This window comes from Amblyraja radiata, chromosome 28 (genome assembly GCF_010909765.2).
Source record: "Amblyraja radiata isolate CabotCenter1 chromosome 28, sAmbRad1.1.pri, whole genome shotgun sequence".
Lineage (NCBI taxonomy): Eukaryota > Metazoa > Chordata > Chondrichthyes > Rajiformes > Rajidae > Amblyraja > Amblyraja radiata.
In genome coordinates, this window is record NC_045983.1 from 28,636,681 (window position 1) to 28,658,834 (window position 22,154).

The 22,154-nt window shown below is 48.6% G+C and overlaps 1 protein-coding gene across 1 annotated transcript in view; it reads left to right on the forward strand.

The window, feature by feature from the left end:
• The window catches only part of LOC116989034 (cytosolic arginine sensor for mTORC1 subunit 2), a 117,642-nt gene extending 96,484 nt beyond the window's left edge, over positions 1–21,158 (forward strand). Inside the window, exons 3-9 of the mRNA XM_033046158.1 lie at positions 4,259–4,452; positions 8,166–8,298; positions 10,418–10,541; positions 11,196–11,306; positions 13,608–13,690; positions 14,957–15,051; positions 19,391–21,158. Of these exons, the coding sequence (XP_032902049.1) occupies positions 4,259–4,452; positions 8,166–8,298; positions 10,418–10,541; positions 11,196–11,306; positions 13,608–13,690; positions 14,957–15,051; positions 19,391–19,456 (806 nt within the window). The 3' untranslated portion in view covers positions 19,457–21,158. The remainder of the gene's footprint in view (positions 1–4,258; positions 4,453–8,165; positions 8,299–10,417; positions 10,542–11,195; positions 11,307–13,607; positions 13,691–14,956; positions 15,052–19,390) is intronic.
• Positions 21,159–22,154: the final 996 nt, after the last annotated feature.

A 22,154-nucleotide genomic window follows, 5' to 3' on the forward strand; every position in this document is an offset into this window, starting at 1 on the left:
GATAAGGTGCAGTATGAAAGCCTAATGATATGATTAAAAAAATGATATATGATTAAAAATGATTTTATTCCGATTACTATGTAAGGTGTCCTTGAGATGTCTGAAAGGCGCCCATTAAATAAAATGTATTATTATTATTATATAGAAGGCAATAGATCAGTGGGATACAGGACTGTTTTGTTTGTTTCGAGACACAGTGCGGAAACAGGCCCTTCGGCCCACCGAGTCCATGCCGACCAGCGATCCCCGCACATTAACACTATTCCACACACTAGGGCCAATTTACAATTTAGCCAATTAATCAACAAACCTGTACGTCTTTGGCGTGTTGGGAGGAAAATGTAGATCTCGGAGAAAACCCACGGGGAGAACGTACAAATTCCGTACAAACAGCGCCCGTAGTCAGGATCGAACCCGGGTCTGTAAAAGGCAGCAACTCTACCGCTGCGCCACTGGCTTCTAAGAAACAAAATAAAAGTAGATAGATCTTTATTCTGGTCGTCAAGGTGCAATGAGTTCCAGAGGGTTTCGTGACCAGGCCTGACCTTTATATTAATGATGAGGATGATGGCATTGCGGCACTGCTCATTAAATTTGGCCATGACACAGGGATCAGCTGAAGATTAAGGGCAAGACAGAAGCAGGCTTCAAAAGACACAGAGAGAGAGGTAAAGTGACGAAGCAAAGGAACATCCTGCCAACTGGAGAATAATGCTGGAAAAATTAACATCCATTTTGACAAGAAGATTCTAAATGAAGCATATTACGTAAATTGTGAGAGACAGCAATGCTCCGAGATGCAGAGCGATTAGGATCACTGCGCATGAGTTTCAAAAGGCAAGTGAACAGTGCAGCAAGTAATTAGGACAATTGCATAAATGCTATCTCTATTGCAAAGAAAATCACTTGAAAATTCTGTAAGACTGTGCCTCAGTTCCATCATAGAACAGCGCAAGGCCGTTCGGCCCACAATTTCTGCCACCACAACACACAACATCGGGCAGGGTCCCGACCCGACATGCCACTGTTTAGGAACAAGGGGTAGGCCATTTAGAACGGAGATGAGGAAAAACTTTTTCACCCAGAGAGTTGTGAATCTCTGGAATTCTCTGCCTCAGAAGGCAGTGGAGGCCAATTCACTGGATGCTTTCAAGAGAGAGTTAGATAGAGCTCTTAAAGATGGCGGAGTCAAGGGATAGGGGGGAGAAGGCAGGAACAGGGTACTGATTGTGGATGATCAGCCATGATCACAGTGAACGGCGGTGCTGAAGGGCCGAATGGCCTACACCTGCACCTATTGCCTATTACCTATTGAACGTTTATCTCCAGAGATGCTGCCTGACCCACTGAGTTACTCAGGTAACTTTTTTAAAATGTTAACAATAGAAAGGGAAAATATAGTAAATAAAAACACATAGGTTTATGAGTAGAGTTAGGCCATTGGGCCTATCAAGTCCTTTCCGCCATTCAATCATGGCTGATCGATCTTTCCCTCTCAACCCCATTCTCCTGCCTTCTCCCCGTAACCTCTGACACCCTTGATAATCAAGATAAAACCATTTTCCGGACATCCACCCATGAAGTGTGACACAGTTGACTTTCCTCGTCCTTCTTGCTTACGGCGCAGCTAATCGGCGCCCACTGACTCGCATTAATCTTTGACGCGCACATGACCGTGTGGGGCCCGTTGCCACTCAGTCCAGCGCCACTCAGAACAGCATCCCTCGCCTCATCAGAACTGCCCCCCTCCATCGACTCCTTTAAATCGAGGCTCAAAACCTAAATTTTGGAAGAATACAGCTATTCCAACTGTTAAAATGTGGACTAGGAATATGATGGACATAGCACGCCTTGAAGAAATGAGACTCCGACTAATAGATAAATATGACCAATTCTTAAGGAGTTGGTCTCCTTTCATCGACTTTTTGGAATCATGTGATGCAGCGGTACTGTAAAGATTGCTGATTTCAGATCAGGTCGTGGATAGATCTACATCTCCGAATAAAGATTTGAAAATTTCTCTTTTAAGGGTCTTTTTCTCCTATTTCTACTTCCCACTTTTTCTTTTCTTATACACACACTTCACGTTTTTCTATTTTCTACTATCTATTTTTCCTCTTTTTCTCTTCAATTTTTTTTTCTTTTTTCTTTTCCCCTTCTTCTTGTCTTTCTTATTTCCTTTTCAAAAACATAAAACTAGAGGTTGGACATAGAATGTATAATCACGTTATGACATAGTTGGCACCTAAAATTAGGTCCCACTGTATTGTTGTGTATTGTACTAACTTCTAATAAAATAAACAAAAACAAAAAAACAAAAAACAAAAACAAACAAAAATAAACCTATTTCGACTCCCTAGTGTTTTTGAGGTCCTCTGAGGGGGGTTGTAAACAGTTTATGTATGTATTGTTAGGTCTATGTACCACGTCTGTGTACCACGTCTGTGTACCACGTCTGTGGGACGACAGATGGCACAATGGGCTAAGTGTTCGGCTGGCAACCGGAAGGTAGCCGGTTCGAATCCCGCTTGGAGTACATACTGTCGTTGTGTCCTTGGGCAAGACACTTCACCCACCTTTGCCTGTGTGTGAATGTGTGTGAATGATTGGTGGTGGTCGGAGGGGCCGTAGGCGCAGATTGGCAGCCACGCTTCCGTCAGTCTGCCCCAGGGCAGCTGTGGCTACAGAAGTAGCTTACCACCACCGAGTGTGACTGAGGAGTGAATGAATAATGCGATGTAAAGCGCCTTGAGTATTAGAAAGGCGCTATATAAATCCCATCCATTATTATTATTATCGTATGTAGCACATTAGTATCTGCACTGATGTACAGCACTTTGGTCAACGTGAGTTGTTTTTAAATGTGCTACACAAATAAAATTGACTGACTGACTGACTGGTTTTCACGAACATCACTGCAGAGACCATCAACAGTGATTAATTCCTGGCTGCGGATTGATCATTTCAAGCCTGCTTTGATCGAGTTTGCAACCTGGCCAAGAAAATTGATATTTTTACGGCGGAGTTTGATAGATTCTTGATTAGTACGGGTGTCGGGGGTTAAGGGGGAGAAGGCAGTAGAATGGGATTGAGTGGGAAAGATAGATCAGCCATGATTGAATGGCGGAGCAGATATGGCCTAATATTGCTCCTTCGGACTTAGGTAACAGAGGTTTGACTGAATTTCTAACGGGACATATTCCCCCATTGTCCTCCTGCAGAATTGAAAACGATAGTTTTAAGTTTTCGAGACACACCATTGAAACTGGCCCTTCGGCCCACCGAGTCCATGCCAACCATTGATACCCTGTTCGCAGTGCCCTGCGTTCTCATCCACCCCCGACATCTAGAGGCAATTTAGAGAGAGCCAATTAATCTCCAAACCCGCACCTCTTTGGGACGTGGGAGGAAACCAGAGCACCAGGTACAGTGGATAAAGAATCTAACATATATTTAAAGCTGTGTAGCAAGAAACTGCAGATGCCGGTTTACACCCACGATAAACACAAAATGCTGGAGTAACTCAGCAGGTCAGGCAGCATCTCCGGGTCTCCGCCATTCAACCATGGTTAATCTATCTCTCCCCCTCAACCCTATTCTCCTGCCTTCTCCCCATAACCCCTGACACCCGTACTAATCAGGAATCTGTCAATCTCCACCTTAAAAATATCCATTGACTTGGACTCCACAGCCGTCTGTGGCAATGAATTCCACAGATCCGCCTCCCTCTGACTATCGGGTGCTGTATCCAGTAACAATCGTTGTTGATCCTAACTGTTCCAGCAGCTAGAGAATTCATTCATTAAGTAGGTTTCGATGTTTCGGTATAAATTGCAATGAATTAATCTACACATTGGATACATTCCAAATACTTCAAGGTATGTTTAACGGTTTTAAACTTACTGCACAGAGGGGCAGCACGGTGGTTCAGCGGTAGAGTTGCTGCTTCACAGCGCCAGAGACCCGGGTTCGATCCTGACCACGGGTGCTCTGTCTGTACGGAGTTTGTACGTTCTCCCTGTGACCCGCGTGGGTTTTCTCCGGGTTGCTCCGGTTGCCTCCCACACTCCAAAGACAAGCAGGTTTGTAGGGTGTGTGCAGGATAGCGTTAGTGTGCGGGGATTGCTGGTCGGCGCGGACTTGGCGGGGCCGAAGGGCCTGTTTCCGCGCTGTGTAACCAAACCAAACTAAACTAACCCGTGCACTTTGCTTGAAAGTGATAGCCTGCTCCTTATTCACTTGTCTTTGGTCTTTGCAGAACTGCCAGGGCCCGAGCAGCTGAGCGTGGCAGATGAGATGTGGCTAGCGTTGAATGTGGTGTCTGGCGGTGGCAGCTTCTCCGGCTCACAGCCCATCGGAGTCACCAAGATCGCCAAGTCAGTGATCGCACCCCTCGCCGACCACAACATCTCTGTCTTCATGCTCTCTACCTATCAAACAGACTTCATCCTGGTAAGACATCGCTGCTCGGAGACTGTGTGCCACCTTCTCCCTGGGTGTGTACTCACTCACTTTCAATCATGCCAAGAGTAGCGGCACGGTGGCGCAGCCGTAGAGTCGCTGCCTCACAGCGCCAGAGACCCGGGTTCGATCCTGACCACGGGGGTGCTGTCTGTGCGGAGTTTGTACGTTTTCCCCGTGACCTGCGTGGGTTTTCTCCGGGTGCTCCGGTTTCCTCCCACACTCCACAAGACGTGCCGGTTTGTAAGTCAATTGACTTCTGTAAATTGTCCCCAGTGTGTGGGATGGAACTAGTATAGGGGTGGTCGTTGGATGGAGCGGACTCGGTGGGCTGAAGGGCCTGTTTCCACACTGTATCTATAAACAAAATGAAACTAAATATAGAAGGACTCCGACACTCCCATGACTTTGTTCGTGCTGGACCAGCAGATTCTTCAGACTTTTAGATGTTATTATTTCTACTAATACCCAATATCACTTTTAAAAGACTTTCCATAGATGTCACATCAAAGCTAAACTAAACCAAAGCAAACTGGCTCTTGGAGGCAGGCTCAGTGATAATGTCAAAAAAATAGCACGTGCAGACTAAGTCAAATTCATTCGGTGAGACCAAGCGTAGGTTGGGCGATCGTTTCGCCGAACACCTCCGCTCAGTCCGCAATAACCTGCCTGACCTCCCGGTGGCTCAGCACTTCAGTGAGACCAAGCGTAGGTTGGGCGATCGTTTCGCCGAACACCTCCGCTCAGTCCCCAATAACCTACCTGACCTCCCGGTGGCTCAGCACTTCAACTCCCCCTCCCATTCCCAATCCGACCTCTCTGTCCTGGGTCTCCTCCATTGCCAGAGTGAGCAACAGCGGAAATTGGAGGAACAGCACCTCATATTCAGTCTGGGGACCTTGCGTCCTTATGGCATTAACATTGAATTCTCCCAATTTGGCTAGCCCTTGCTGTCTCCTCCCCTTCCTTAACCCTCTAGCTGTCTCCTCCCATCCGCCCGCCCTCGGGCTCCTCCTCCTCCTCCCCTTTTCCTTCTTTCTTCCCCCCCCCACCCCCCATCAGTCTGAAGAAGGGTTTCGGCCCGAAACGTCGCCTATTTCCTTCGCTCCAGCAATTTTGTGTACCTAAGTCAAATTCATTATTGTGTCAGGAGGGCGTCAGATACGGAGCATGTGGTGTCAGGGGTTATGGGGAGAAGGCAGGAGGATGGGGTTAAGAAGAAGAGATAGATCAGTCATGATTGAATGGCGGAGTAGACTTGATGGGCCGAATGGCCTAATTCTGCTCCTATCACAACTTCTTCTTAACACCTTTTCTCCTCTAGGGAGCAAAGGCCATTGATCAATGTCCTCCACCTCACTCGGTTGTTGGCAGTTCTTTCGAGATCTCCTCAGTTGAGCCCACTCTCAGACATTTCTGCCTGGACACCTCTTCTCCAGCTGTTCCTGGGGCGACCTCCGTTCCTTTTTCCTTGGAGCGTTCCATTTCAGGGCTTGCCGGGTGATGTTTGTGGCAGCTTTCCTGAGGGTGTGTCTAATGCAACTCCATTTTATGATGGTAATGAATCATGTTCCAGGTGCACGGCACTCTGCAGTATCTAAGTGGCTCGAGGGGCTATTTTGGGAGACCAGTGGGTGAATTGTGTAACTAATGGTTACAGAATTGTTGAAGGAGGCGGCAAAGAGAGTTTGCCCCTGATATCCACCCGCCCTCGATCTTCTCCTCAGCTGCATTTTCTGTAACACAGCCAGCACGGACATTTCAACATCAGACCTCTGATTCGAGCTGCATCAGGTGTTTCCTCCGTGATGTGTTAACAGTATCCTTCAGTGTAGTTGACTTTAGTTTATTGCGTGCTAACCAGTCAGCAGAAAGACAATAGCGTCATAGAATGATACAGTGTGAAAACAGGCCGTTTGGCCCAACTTGCCCACACTGGCCAACATGCCCCAGCTACACTAGTCCCACCTGCCAGCATTTGGTCCATATCCCTCCAAACCTGTCCAATCCATGTACCTGTCTAACGACTTCTTAAATGTTGGGATAGTCCCAGCCTCAACTGCCTCCTCGGACAGTTTGTTCCATACATCCCCCACCCTTTGTGTGGAAAAGTTACCCCTCAGACTCCTATTAAATCTTTGCCCTCCACCTTAAAGACAATACATGATTACAATCGAGCCATTCATGAAATGTCCACTCAAGTAGCCGAAAGGACTACTTGTTGAAGCACCGACCAAGAGAGACATGATAAGGGAATAACGTTTAGTGCAAGGTAAAGCCAGCAAAGTCTGATCAAAGACAGTCTGATAGTAGTCCAGGACTGCCCTCTGGTTGTGGTTGGATGATTCAGTTGCCTGACAACACCTGGGAGGAAACTGTCCCTTTTTGCCCGATGGGAGAGGGGAGAAGAGAGAGTGGCTGGGGTGCAACTCATCCTTGATTATGCTGCTGGCCTTGCCAAGGCAGTGTGAGGTAGAAATCGAGTCAATGGAAGGGAGGTTGGTTTGTCTGATGGTCTGGGCTGAGTCCACAATCCGCTGCAATTTCTTGCGGGTCTCGGATGGAGCTGTTCCCAAACCGTTGGGGAAGTCCAGAACAAGGGGTCACAGTTTAAGGATAAAGGGGAAATCTTTTAGGACCGAGATGAGGAAAACATTTTTCACACAGAGAGTGGTGAATCTCTGGAATTCTCTGCCACAGAAGGTAGTTGAGGCCAGTTCATTGGCTATATTTAAGAGGGAGTGAGATGTGGCCCTTGTGGCTAAAGGGATCAGGGGGTATGGAGAGAAGGCAGGTACAGGATACTGAGTTGGATGATCAGCCATGATTATATTGAATGGCGGTGCAGGCTAGAAGGGCCGAATGGCCTACTCCTGCACCTATTTTCTATGTACTGTGATGCATCCCAATAAAATGCTTTCTACGGTGCATCAGTAGAAGTTGGTGAGGGTTGTTGGGGACATGGCGAACTTCTGAAGCCTTCTTAGGAAGTAGCGGCGGTGGTGTGCTTTCTTGATCGGTGCTTCAACAAGTATTCCTTTCGGCTACTTGAGTGGACATTTCATGAAAGGAAATACGATACCTTACACAGCTGTGGCCATTTTCAAAACATCACCACTCGCACAATGCAAATAAATTGGAAATTCAGAAGAGATAATTTTCTTGTGAGCCACAGGCCTTGGTTCAGTTTAGTTTAGTTTTTGTCACGTTTAACAAGGTACATTTTTGCTGCATGCTATCCAGTCAGCAGAAAGACTATGCATGATTACAATCAAGCCGTCCACAGTGTACAGATACAAGATAAAGGGAATAATGTTTTGTGCAAGATAAAGTCCAGTAAAGTCTGATTAAAGATAGTTCGATGATGTAGATGGTTGATAGTTGAGGTAGATTGTAGGTCAGGACCTCTCTCTAGTTGGTGATATGATGGTTCAGTTGCCTGACGTCAGTCTGAAGAAGGGCTTCGACCCGAAACGTTGCCAATTCCTTCTCTCCATCGAGTTTCTCCAGCATTTTTTTGTCTACCTTCGATTTTTCCAGCATCTGCAGTTCTTTCTTAAACATCCTTCCTCAGATATGGTGCCCAAAATTGCTCGCGATACTCTCAATGCGGCCTGACCAGCGCCTTACTCCAGCTGTTTGTGTCCCGTTCCCATCCGGGACATCAGAAGGGCTTTGACATTTTCCATTTCTTTTGCTCTTAGGTACGGGAAAGAGACCTGCCTCTGGTCATGCACACCCTGTCAGCAGAGTTTACCATCCTCAGGGTAGTGAATGGGGAGACAGTGGCTGCTGATCACCTAGGAATCACCAATGGATTTGTGAAGCCAAAACTAGGTGAGTTTGTAACCACTCTGCTACCTGGACTTGTCTATGACTTGGCAACGTTGGCCTAACCAGGGGAAGGAACATTGGAGGACCCGGCGTGGGGGGGGGGGGGTGGCCGTGAGGGAGGGGCAGGCACGGAAATCGCTGTAAAAACATGCGGGGGACACAATTTCCTGCCGGCCGCGCGCGCGCGCGCACATGCGCATACACAAGCGCACACAAGCGAGGGTTCGGCTGTGGGCAACAGCAGCTTCGTCCGCCCCGAATCGTGGGGCTTGAATTGGCCCGTTCACGGGGCCTTTCATCGGCCGGCGGGGGCTTCAACATCGGGAGCCTCGATCGCCTCGATCGCCTCGATGCAGCAGTTTGATTTTAAGCCGCGCTGGGCACTGAAAGGCCCCACGAACGGGACGATTCAGCCCTTAGAAAGCGGCTGATAAAGTCCGGATTACAAAACATGAAGGGGGGACCGTCCCCCACCTCTCAAAGCAGGGGGGGGGGGGGGACGTGTCCCCCCTGTACCCCCCCGGGATTTCCGCCCCTGAAGGGGATGAGGGGAATACAATGGGGACCTGGCGCGGGGGAGGGTGAGGGAGCACAAAGGGGGGCCTGGCGCGGGGATACTTTGTAACTTTGTCGGTGCCCTTTACCTGGCCACTATTCGCATACCTTGGGTTGTGCAAGCAAAGAATTTCACTGTGACTTGTCACATGTGGCAATAGAACATTCATTCATTCATTCATAACCAAGGACAGTGAAGGAATTGATCACTGTGAATGATGAAAGAGCATCTGCACTTCTTTGCTGCTACTCTTTGAAGTGTTTTCAGACGTCACCAAATATGTAAGTGGCTGGGTTATTTTATTTATTTATTCTTTATTAGAACTAGCGTACAGTAGTATAAAGCGTGGCATAGGACATAATACATTTCGTGTACAACTTCTATTTAAAATTTAACAAAAGAAAGATAACACAAGAAAAATAAAGCGAGAAAAGGAAAGAGTAAAATAAGTTATGACGTGTAAACCCCTGGAGTGCCTGGGGTTAACAAGTGATAGCCTGTAGAAAATAAAGAAAAGTAAAAAGAAAGAAAGAGAAAAAAAGAGAAAATGACTGGGTTATTCTTTGAGTGTTCCTGTTTGTTACATTTAGAAATAGCAGAATGAGGTGATCAGGGAGGAGCAACAGACGCTGGTTTAAACCGAGGACAGACACAAAAGGCTGGAGTAACTCAGCGGGTCTGACAGCAACTCTGGGGAGAAGGAATAGGTGACGTTTCGGGTCGAGACCCCTCTGTTGATTTTTATCCATTGTACCGATCGCAGGTTGCAACTGGATCAAAGCAGGCTTGAACTGATCCATCTGCAGCCAGGAATTAATCACTGTTTAGCTTCTCTGCAGTGGCGTTCATGAAATCTTTAGCACTATAACAGAGTGTGTAGGAAGAAACGGCAGATGCTGGTTTAAACCGAAGATAGACACAAAAATCTGGAGCGACTCAGCGGGACAGGCAGCATCTCTGGTGAAAAGGAATCGGTGACGTTTCGGGTCATAGAAACATTGAAACATCTAAAAATAGATGCAGGAGTAGGCCATTCGGCCCTTCGAGTCAGCACCACCATTCAATATGATCATGGCCGATCATCCAGAATCAGTACCCCGTTCCTGCTTTCTCCCCATATCCCTTGATTCCGTTAGCCCTAAGAGCCACATCTAACTCTCTCTTGAAAACATCAAGACCCTTCTTCGGACTGACCCGAAACGTCACCTCTTCCTTTTCTACAGACATGCTGCTTGACCCCGCTGAGTTGCTTCATCTTTTAGTGTGGGAAAGAACTGTAGATGCTGGTTTAAATCGAAGACAGACACAAAATGCCGGAGTAACTCAGTGGGCCAGGCAGCATCTCTGTCGAGCTCTCCAGAGGTACTGCCCGTCCCGCTGAGTTACTCCAGCATTTAGTGTCCGTCTTTTAGTGTCTTGTCTTCGGGACGAAAGTGCTTTATGGTGCATGACGTAGCACTCGCCTGTTCTCCATGCACCAGTAGAACCATGCTTCAAGTGGCAGAGACCACCTTTCACCGAAGGGCTTTAATGCAGACATCTTGATTTTTGTCATCTGTCACACAGTTCAGAGGCCAGTTATTCATCCGCTCTCGAGTCCCAGCAACAAGTTCTGTGTAACCAGCTTGGATCCCGACACCTTACCCACCGTAGCTACGCTTCTCATGGACGTCATGTTTTACTCCAACGGGTGAGTCAGAAAGATCACGATGATTTATGTTTGCTGCGCGATCTGTAAATAGCCGATGGAACTGGTGTGAAGGACAACACAATCACAAATCCTGATTACGTTTTTCTTTTGCCTGCCAGTGAGAAACTGAGATTACAATCAAATTTTTTTGGTTCTCGAGACCTTGGCTGTTTCATTTAATCCTCCGTGGAGAAATATGCCCTGTCTTCATCGGCGATCACTGGCAACGAGTATGACTGTCCTCTGCTTAGGATCGTCTACTTGTGGGTCTGCAGATGTCTGCAGAGGCCGATCCGCGATCCACACACCTTGGTGCAACGTGGGCAGTGGAGACTGGCGGTGGTTGGTAGTCGTCGAGCTGGTGCTGTCATTTTGTCTCTGCGACACGGCATCGATCCATTTCGTGACGTGCAGCTCCTTCCTGCACGGATTTCCTCCAGGAGTGCCTGTCCAGTGCATTGTGTTCCCAGTTGCTCGATGTGATGTGATGTTTTCCTTGAAGCGCTGTCCTTGAAATAACGCATAAACGATTATCTTAATGTGAATTTTCGTTCAGTGAAAAAGCTTACAGATGTATGCAAGTGTGCCACAGCGTTTCAACGAGGACAAAGCAACAATGTATTTGACCACGTGATGTGTTTGTTGTGGTTACAGTGTGAAAGACTCAGCCATAGGCAGCGAGGAAAGTGGTCACATTCGGTTCTTTTCCTTCTCCCTCATCGAACAGTACATCTCGCTAGTAATGGACGTGCAAACGCAACAGAGGTACGAGAACTCTCAGGGTTGTAACTCTGAGGCTTTATAAAGGCGCTGGTCAGGCCGCATTTGGAGTATTGTGAGCAATTTTCGGGCACCAAACCTGAGGAAGGATGTGTTGGCTCTGGACAGGGTCCAGAGGAGGTTTACCAGAATGATCCCAGGAGTGAGTCGGTTAACATGTAATGAGCGTTTGACGGCACTGGGCCTGTACTCGCTGGAGTTTAGAAGGATGAGCGGGTCCTCATTGAAATGGACCGAATAATGAAAGGCTTGGATAGAGTGGATGTGGAGAGGATGTTTCCACTGGTGCTGCCTGCCCGGCTGAGTTACTCCAGCATTTTGTGTCTATCTTTGGACTACATTGAAACTAGTTAGAGAGTTAGAGAAATCAATATTCATACCGCTTGGTTGTAAGCTGCCCACAAACTTGGAAACACGTACACATAGTCCTTTCAGGTGAAGCAGAGGTTCACGTGCACCTCCTCCAACCTTGTCTACTGTATCCACTGACCATACACTAAACTACAAACTAATCTACCTATTAGAGACCTTTGCCTATCTTTAATCGGACTTTTATCAGACTTCAACGATATATCTTGCACTAAAACATTGCCCCCTTTATCCTTAAGTAGACACTGAATGCTGGAGTAACTCAGCGGGACAGGCAGCATCTCTGGGGAGAATGGCGGCGCTGCCTTAGCAGCTGCGGCTCGCCTGCAGTCCGTTTGTTTTTTATTTTTTTGTTTGTTCTTTTGTCCTGATTTAGTTAATTTTTGGTTTTATTTTATTATGTTGTGTGTGGGGGGGGGGGGGAAACGTGTTTTTGGTCTCTTCCTTCGGGGGGATGCGACTTCTCTTGCCGTATCTCCCGTGTCCGTCTCCGTCTGCGCCGAGGCCTAATGGCGGAGCTGGCGGCCTCGGAGCTGGGGCAGCGTTCCAGCGGCAACATCGGAGCTGTGGCGTTCCGGCGGCAGCGGCAGCGGCGACCCGGCAACGGAGCTGTGGCGTTCCAGCGGCAACATCGGAGCTGTGGCGTTCCGGCGGCAGCGGCAGCGGCGACCCACAACGGAGCTGTGGCGTTCCGGCGGCAACATCGGAGCTGTGGCGTTCCGGCGGCAACATCGGAGCTGTGGCGTTCCGGCGGCAACATCGGAGCTGTGGCGTTCCAGCGGCAGCGGCGACCCACAATGGAGCTGTGGCGTTCCGGCGGCATCATCGGAGCTGTAGCGTTCCGGCGGCAATATCGGAGCTGTGGCGTTCCGGCGGCAACATCGGAGCTGTGGCGTTCCGGCGGCAGCAACTGCGGCGACCCGGCAACGGAGCTGTGGCGTTCCGGCGGCAACATCGGAGCTGTGGCGTTCCGGCGGCAACATCGGAGCTGTGGCGTTCCGGCGGCAACATCGGAGCTGTGGCGTTCCGGCGGCAACATCGGAGCTGTGGCATTCCGGCGGCAGCGGCGACCCACAACGGAGCTATGGCGTTCCGGCGGCAACATCGGAGCTGTGGCGTTCCGGCGGCAACATCGGAGCTGTGGCGTTCCGGCGGCAGCAACAGCGGCGACCCGGCAACGGAGCTGTGGCATTTCGGCGGGAGCGGCGACCCAATCTCGGAGGATCGGCCACGGGCCCGGTGGACGACAGCGTCGAGAGTTCACAGGTCGCCTCGGAGCAAAGGGAGAACAAGGAGGAAAGAGACAAGGACTTTAAGATTTTTGCCTTCCATCACAGTGAGGAGGTGCCTGGTGAACTCACTGTGGCGGATGTTAAATTTGTGTTTATTGTGTGTTTTGTGTCATTTTTATTACATGTATGACTGCAAGGCAACTAAATTTCGTTCAGCCCAAAAGGTCTGAATGACAATAAAGGCTACTTTGACTTTGACTTTGACTTTGACTTTGACTTTGAGAAGGAATGGGTCGAGACCCTTCTTCAGGCTGGTTAGGGATAAGGGAAACGAGAGATATAGATGGTGATGTAGAGAGATAAAGAATAATGAATAAAAGATATGCAAAAAAGTAACGATGATAATGGAAACAGGCCATTGTGCACTGCGGACAGTTTGATTGTAATCATGTGTAGTCCTTTCTTTGACTGGATAGCACGCAAACAAATGCTTTTCACTGTACCTCGGTACACGTGACAATAACCTGAACTAAACTATAGACTTTTTTTTTAATACAAAATATCAGAATAAAGAGACCTGTAAAAAATTATATTTAGACTCCAATATGATGGTCAAATTATAATAACATAATTTCAGGATGCCAAGTTAAAGCTAATATATTTCACAATCTCACCTATGTTTAAGGTTTCCAAATAATCTACTATTTACAAGTGCATCTGGTGAACTTTGGAAGATGGTTCGAATAGGTGGGCAGCCCCTGGGATTTGGTACGTACTGTAACTATCTTTTCACTTCCTCACTGATTTTCTTATTATTCATCTGAGTTTGGGCGGCACGGTGGAGCAGCGGTAGAGTTGCTGCCTTACAGCGCCAGAGACCCGGGTTCGATCCTGACTACGGGCGCTGTCTGTACGGAGTTTGTACTTTCCCCCTGTTTTCCCCGAGTGCTCCGGTTTCCTCCCACACTCCAAAGATGTACAGGTTTGCAAGGTTAATTGGCTTCGGGAAAAATTGTCCATAGAACTAGTGTACGAGCGATCGCTGATGGGCGCGGACGTGGTGGGCAGAAGGGCTTGTTTCCACAGAGTATCTCCAAAGTCTAAAGTTTATCACGGCCATGGTAATTGTTTCAATGGATCAACTTGCATTTCCCCAATGGTTAAATCTGAACAACTTGTGATATGCCTCACCTCTGTCCCCTTCACCCTTCTTCAGACTGAGAGTCAGGGGAGAGGGGAACGAGAGATATAGATGGCACACAGTACAAATGGATGAAAGATATGCAAAAACCATTGATGATAAAGGAAAGATAGAGCCCACAATGGTCCATTGTTGGCTGTGGGGTTGGTGATAATGAGTTATACGGACAGTAAAACTCAACCGGACGACAGTGAAACTAGTTCGACGACTAGGGTGGGCGAGGGATGGAGAGAGGGGGGATGCAAGCGCTACTCGGAGTTGGAGAAATTAATATTCATACCGTTGGGGTTGTAAGCTGCCCAAGCGAAATATGAGGTGCTGTTGCTCCAATTTGCGCTGGGCCTAAGCGGAGGAGGCCCAGGACAGAGAGGTCAGGGTGGGAATGGGAGGGGGAGTTAAAGTGTATGGCAAGGCGGACTGTCGTTATTTGAACGGATCGTTGTTAAGGCTAGTGTGTTCTGCTGGAGGAGGTTACGCAGTGTGAAAGAGATCAGAAGGGCGGCACGGTGGTGCAGCGGTAGAGTTGTTGCCTTAAACCGCTTGCGGCGCCTGAGAGACGCGGGTTCGATCCCGACTGCGGGCGCTGCCTGTACGGAGTTTGTACGTTCTCCCTGTGACCGCGTGGGCTTTCTCCAAGATCTTCTGTCTCCTCCCACACTCCATAACACAGCAGGTTAATTGACTTGGGTAAAAGTGTAAATTATCCCTAGTGCGTGTAGGATGGTGTTAATGTGCGGGGATCGCTGGACGGTGCGGACTCGGCGGGGGGGCCGAAGGGCCCGTTTCCGCGCTGTATCCCTGAAATGAACTGAACCTGAACTTCTTCCCACCAGATGAATGTGGAATCGTAGCTCAGATTGCAGAGCCCCTGGCGGCGGCTGATATACCAGCATACTACATCAGTACGTTTAAGTTCGACCATGCCCTGGTAAGTTCTGAAGCTGGCTGGCTGCAAAAGCGCATACTGCAGTGTCACTCTCTGCCAGAGAAACAAGCCTGTAGCTTTGCACTACTGTAGCTTATTAAATCTATTAATTCCTCTGAATCACAGCAATGGGCCCAGCGAGACCCTCAAGAACTCGCACGCTGAATGTGAACTGCGAGAAGATAGACACAAAACGCTGGAGTAACTCAGTGGGACAGGCGGCATCTCTGGAGAGAAGGAGTGGGTGACGTTTCGGGTCGAGACCCTTCTTCAGGCCTGAAGATCTTGGCCTGAAGAAGGGTCTCGACCCCGAAGTGTCACCCATTCCTTCTCTCCAGATGATGCTGCCAGTCCTGCCGAGTTACTCCAGCGTTTTGTGTCTTATCTTCGGTGTAAGCCAGCATCTGCAGTTCCTTCCCGCTCACGTGAAGGGCTTGAAGCTGATGTTCCTGAGCGAGGTTAATCTACTAAAACCGTGGGCAGTGTGAAGTGTTGTTCTCTGTGTTTGCATGCGCGCTGTCTGCTCCACTGCCCTGCAGTACTAAATGCGATTTATCAGCACATTGATCACTGCTAATTGCTTCAGCCCGGTAAAGCGTAAAGCAGAAGGCACCGACCTTGCACAATTTTTGCTTTTAAATCTTTCTTGTAGTGTTTGCTCTTTTCCCTTCCCCTTTTGAGTGCAAACCTGTTGAACTATGACCCGCTGCAGACAGCGCAAGAATTCCCCCTCCCCCATCCACAACCTGCTCCTCACTGCAGGTCTGCAGAGTGCCTCCATTCAAAGGGCGGCACGGTGGCGCAGCAGTAGAGTTGCTGCCTTACACTGCACTTGCAGCTCCAGAGACCCGGGTTCAATCCCGACTACAGGCACTGTCTGTACGGAGTTTGTACATACCCCCCGGGACCTGCGTGGCTTTTCTCCGAGATCTTCGCTCTCCTCCCACACTCCGAAGACGTACAGGTTTTCTAAGTTAATTGGCTTGGGATAAATGCAAATTGTCCCTGGTGTGTGTAGGATGGTGTCGGTGTGCGGGGATCGCGGGTCAGTGCGGACTCAGTGGGCCGAAGGGCCTGTTTCCGTGCTGTATCTCTAAACTAAACGAAGCCTCTTTGCTCTGCTGACTGGTTACCACTGTTTCCAGTTGTGTAAGCACAATTATTTTTTTTAAGTGAGCTGATTCCTCATTCCTAACCGTGGGTTGTCGTTTTATTTTGTGCCTCTATTTGTCCAGATAAGTTTTCCTACTGTAAGTAGCCAGTATTTTTTTTTAAACTGAATAATTAAATATTAAAAGGCCCATAATAAATCATCCATCCCATCACTCTAACAGCTTTTATATTTGACTTGAATGTGTAAATGATCTAAAGCATCATCTCAGCAAGTAAGAAATGGATCGGGGTTTCCGTGTAGCCAGGATACGCTGTCATCTTTATAGATTTTTTCCAATCACATTTATTCCTCCTGAAGGCATTTAGTCAGGTGTAGACCAATCTCACGGAGCTAGCTATTGTTTGACGCCATAGTGCAGCACGGTGGCGCAGCGGTAGAGTTGCTGCCTTAAAGCCCTGTCCCACGGTACGAGTTCATTCCAAGAGCTCGCCCGAGTTTGCCCTGATTCGTAAACCGGAGATTTACGGGAATGGCCACTCGTCGGTACTCGGGGCTCTCGTGGACATTTTTCATCGTGGTGAAAAATCTTCACGAGTCTTCCCGTGCTTACCTGCCGTTAGCGAGTCTTCCCGAGTACCTGTCGTTAGCGTTAAGAGACGTACCCGCTACGTTCATTCTCCGTACTTACCACGAGTTTGATTTTTTTAAACTCGGGAGAGCTCTTGGAATGAACTCGCACCGTGGGATAGGGCTATTACAGCGCCAGGGACCCATGTCCGATCCTGACCAGGGCTGCTGCCTGTACGCAGTTGCCACGCTCTCCCTGTGACCGCGTGGGTTTCCTCACACGTTCCATATTTGGCGCAGGTCTGTTAAGTTATTTGGCTCCTGTAAGTTGTTCCCGGTGCGTGTGTCGGATAGAACTCGTGTACAGACGATCGTTGGTGTCGTTATGGGACGCGGCGTGGAAAACAGGCCCTGCAGCTCATCGAGACTGCGTCGACCATCATTCACCCCGTACACTAGTTCTATCGGGGACACACACTTGGGGACAATTAACCTACAAAGCTGCACGTCTTTGGAATGTGGGAGGAAACCGGAGCACGGGGAGAAAACCCACGCAGGTCGCGGGGAGAGCGTACAAACTCCGTGCAGCCGTAGTCAAGGCCCATAGTCAGGATCGAACCCGGGTCCCTGGCGCTGTGAAGCAGCAACTCTACCGCTGCGCCACCGTGCCGCCCTTTGTGACTCCAGGAATTTGACTTGTGTGAACACCCTGATGAGCCTGATCTGCTGTCTGGACCAGGAAGGGGAGAATGGGGTCACCCCCTGCATATCATCGTTTTCTGGAACATCGCAGGAGGATTTGCTTCATTCCGAAGACCGGCCCGGAACGACAGGCCGATCCCTCATCCCAGCCTCCGGAATCACCACCGGGTTTTGTGACACCAAAGATGAGCAAAGTCCACCCACTTTTGCCCAACAACTAGGACCTACGTGCACTCAACAGGAAGGCCACGTCTAGGCCCATCTCACTCACCCTTAAGCTTCACTAGTATTTCTAGACAATAGACAATAGGTGCAGGAGTAGGCCATTTGGCCCTTCGAGCCAGCACTGCCATTCAATGGCTGATCATCCCCAATCAGCTCCTCTATTTTTAAGAGCCCTATCTAGCTCTCTCTTGAAAGCATCCAGAAAACCTGCCTCCACCGCCCACTGAGGCAGAGAATTCCACAGACTCACCACTATCTGTGAGAAAAAGTGTTTCCTCATCTCTGTTCCAAATGGCTTACTCCTTATTCTTAAACTGTGGCCCCTGGTTCTGGACTCCCCCAACATCGGGAACATGTTTCCTGCCTCTAGTGTGTCCAAGACCTTAACAATCTTATATGTTTCAATGAGATATCCTCTCATCCTTCTAAACTCCAGAGTGTACAAGCCCAGCTGCTCCATTCTCTCAGCATATGACAGTCCCACCATCCCGGGAATTAACCTTAACAAAAACCCACTTTAAATTGCTGGCGTTTAGTTTAGCTTTAGGTTTACTATTGTCACATGTACCTAGCTACAGTGAACAACTTTGTTTTGCGTGCCACCAAACAGATCAGACAGAACACGCATAGACACTAACTCAAGTGCAACAGCTAGAACAATGGGGAGGATACAGCAGTGTGATTGTTTAACTCATGATTCCAGCATCTGCAGACTCTTTAGTCTTCATCATGACAATGATGGGGCTGCACGGTGGCGCAGCGGTAGAGCTGCTGCCTTACAACACCAGAGACCCAGCTGTGATCGTGACTGCGGGCACTTGTCTGTACGGAGTTTGTACGCTCTCTCCGTGACGCCGTGTGTTTTCTCCGAGATCTTCGGTTTCCTCTCGCACTCCAAAGACATACAGGTTTGTAGGATAATTGGCTTGGTGCAAGTATAAATTGTCCCTAGTGTGTGTAGGATAGCGTTAATGTGCGGGGATCGCTGGTCGGCGCGGACTTGGTTGGCTGTTTCCGCGCTGTATCTCTAAACTAAACTATTGAAACACTTCCCTTGGGTGCCATTTTGTACACTTAGGGTCTTCCTGGTATATCTGGATCTGAGATTTCTATTCTTGAGACAACAGGATGGCTCTGGTCAATTGGTCTGGGTTGGATTAGATAAGATGCCAGTCCTTCAAATGCTTTTTAGAGTCATAGAGTCATACAGTGTGGAAACAGGCCCTTCGGCCCAACTTGCCCACACTGGCCAACATGCCCCAGCTGCACTAGTCCCACCTGCCTGCGTTTGGTCCATATCCTTCCAAACCTGTCCTATCCATGTATCTGTCTAACTGTTTCTTAAACATTTAGGTAGTCCCAGCCTCAACTACCTCCTCAACAGTCCCATCACCCTTTGAGTGAAAAAGTTACCCCTCAGATTCCTATTAAATCTTTTCCCCTTCACCTTAAACCTATGTCCTCTGGCCCTCCATTCACCTACTCTGGGCAAGAGATTCTGTGCATCTACCTGATCTATTCATCTCATGATCTGGTACACCTAAAATAAATCACCCCTCTACCTCCTGCGCTCCAGGGAATGGAGACCCAGCCGACTCAACCTCTCCCTATAGCTAACACCCTCTAGCCCTGGCAACACCCTCGCAAATCTTCTCTGAACCCTTTCAAGCTTGGCAATATCTTTCCTATAACATGGTGCCCAGAACTGAACACGGTTTACCTGTTTGTTTCCAGGTACCTGAAGAGAATATCAACAGCGTGATTAACGCTCTCCAGGTCAGCCAGAACAAGAGACATTAGGCGGGAAAGCCGAGACGCTGTTGTTCCTTCCTCGCACGGTATTTGAAGCTGGGCCTAGATTTGAAGAAGAATCCTTCGGGTGTGTGTGTTGAATGGCGGAGAGCTTGTTTCCCCCCCCGACGAACCGTTGGCTTACTGATGTCGTCCCCAAAGTGAATGCCCCCTTTGTGTTCTGTTTGTGGACCGTGTCACGTTGTGCTGGTGAAGTCAAACTACTTTCTACTGATATTTGCCACCTGCCTCCTCCCACCGCCTTCTGTGAAGCAGCCACGATGATTGACTCTCCTTCTGTGAATCGCTCGGGATAGTTTTAAGATGCGTCACATAGTTGAGTTTGTTTCAGTGGGGGGGTGGGGGGGGGGGTACATTGAGGTGGCTAATTAAGTCTGGGACAGGTATGGACAGTCTAGGGACAGGTACGTAATAGTACAAAGTGAATTTACAGCAAAACTCTGCTTTGAAGTGTCGAACAGGTTGGGGGGGGGGGGGGGGGGTGGGGTGGGGGAACACTTATTGACCACAACGATGAGTACAAGATTCCGACTGTCGGCTCCTTATGCCTGTTTACCCGCTGATTGAAAATCAGCTTCATTTGTGGTTCCTGGAGGGAGAGGCAGGTTGCATTTTGCAGTGACCTTTGGCAAAGAGCTTCACCTGATCTGTCCGTGGTGCTGACAAGGCAGTAATCCAGTCCTGGAGCAAGATCGCACGCACGGTGCCGTTAACGGCAAAGGTGGCGTTGGAATCTTGCTCGGGGGTCTCGGGTCACTCACTACCTGGCGGTCGGTAGCGTGTTCCCCGTCACCCCCCCGCGGGAGGTTGTGCACGGTGGGCGGGTCTGCTGGCTCCCAGCGCCGTCCACGCGTTCCCCCACACGTCTGGTCAGTGCCATTAATGGAGGTCAATGGACAGGTGTCGCCTCCGGCACTGATCCCTCGCGCAACCACCGCACAAGCACCGACCGCACCTGCCCACCGCCACCTGTGTACTCCCAGCGTCGGGGGAACGGCAGACGGATAGTCACCGTGGAAGGCTGATGTCAGTAGAATGTCCCGGAAGAGTGTTTCCTCCCCCCCCCCAATTTAGAGGCGAGAGAGATGGGTTTCCGCGAACAAGACCAATGAACGCCCAGCTCCGCCAAGGCTCGTTTTGCTCCCCATTCAAATTCTGCCCATTATTATCGACAAACCTGGACAAGCAAGTCGAGCGGAAAATTCTTCTCATCTTTCAATGACGTTTTGATCAAACTTTGGCCAGGCATTCCTAAACTCGGAGATCGGACTGCTGGGATCTTAGGAAGGGATCTTATCCTTGATGTTAACGTGTGGGGGGGCCATAAGACTCCGACCCAATCATCAGGTTCCCAATTAGGAATTGCAGTCTAACCTGATATTTTAAATGTTATCCCGCTCCATTAGGGATGCCACGCCTCTGGATTAACATAGTTCAAGCCAATACTGATGTAGCATCAAGATAAATGTACAATGTTTCTCGTCTGAAGTTACAGTTCATGAGGGGCAACAGAATTAATTGTGCACCACCCATTGCAGAATTCTGAAAAAGGGGGGAAAGACAAATTGGTTGAAGGGAATATTTTAAAAATGTAGATATATATACAGCATTCCACTTTTATTGCTGGTCACGTCTTTAGAAGTGGCGAGAACTAACATTAGATTTGGTTAAGGAAGAACTGTAGATTCTGAAAAAAATCGAAGGTAGACAAAAATGCTGGAGAGCCTCAGCGGGTGAGGCAGCATCTATGGGGAGGAATAGGCGACGTTTCGGGTCTCTGCCTCTTCTTTTTCCCACCTCCTCCCCTCCCCCCGACATCAGTCTGAAGGAGTGTCTCGACCCAAAACCACGCCTATTCCTTCTCTCCACAGATGCTGCCTCACCCACTGAGTTTCTCCAGCATTTTTGTCTACCGAACATTATAATTGGAATCACATTGGCTTGGGTTTTATATTAACGTACAACTGATTGTCGTCGCTGTTTTAATAGCTCTGCTCTTCAAAGCTGACCCCAATTTTCTTTCGAAGGAGTTGAAAGAAGTGTGCATTTTTATTGCTGTATTCGCCCCTTTTAATTCTGCAATTGGTGGTATATTTTATCGATTATTCTTTTAATAGGGTAGCACCGAATCTGGCGCCTTTATCTCCATGACAATGGATACATGTGCTGATACTTTACAACAGGTGCCACCTATCCGTCAGGAGCAGGGAGAATGTAGAGTGCTATTTATATTTTGTACACTAATTTGCACACAGTTGCCAGAAAGCCCTTGAATGATAACTTGAGACCACGTTTACCTGGGTCAGGTAACCTCCGCCATCGACCGTTTCCTTCGATGTAATTTATGCACATTTTTGTGAAAGTAAATAGGACTTCACTTTTTTTTTTTTGTACTCCGACATTCACTGTAAAATCCACTCCTTTATTCTTTAGTGGTCGGTAGAGGAAGGATTTTTTGCTCTTCTAGACTCCACAGTATTACCTGGCGGATTGTACAGTCGCAAGAGGCGATGGCAAGAGACATGAAGCTGCCTGTAAACGTGTGCTGAAGTGCCTGCTTAATCATCAGCCTGCTTCATTAAGGAACATTAACAAAGCTAAGATTGTAGTTCTGAGATGGGGTTCCAAAGTGTGTCATGAAATTATGAAATAGTTCAAAGCTGGTCTGCTTTCGATTGATTTTACT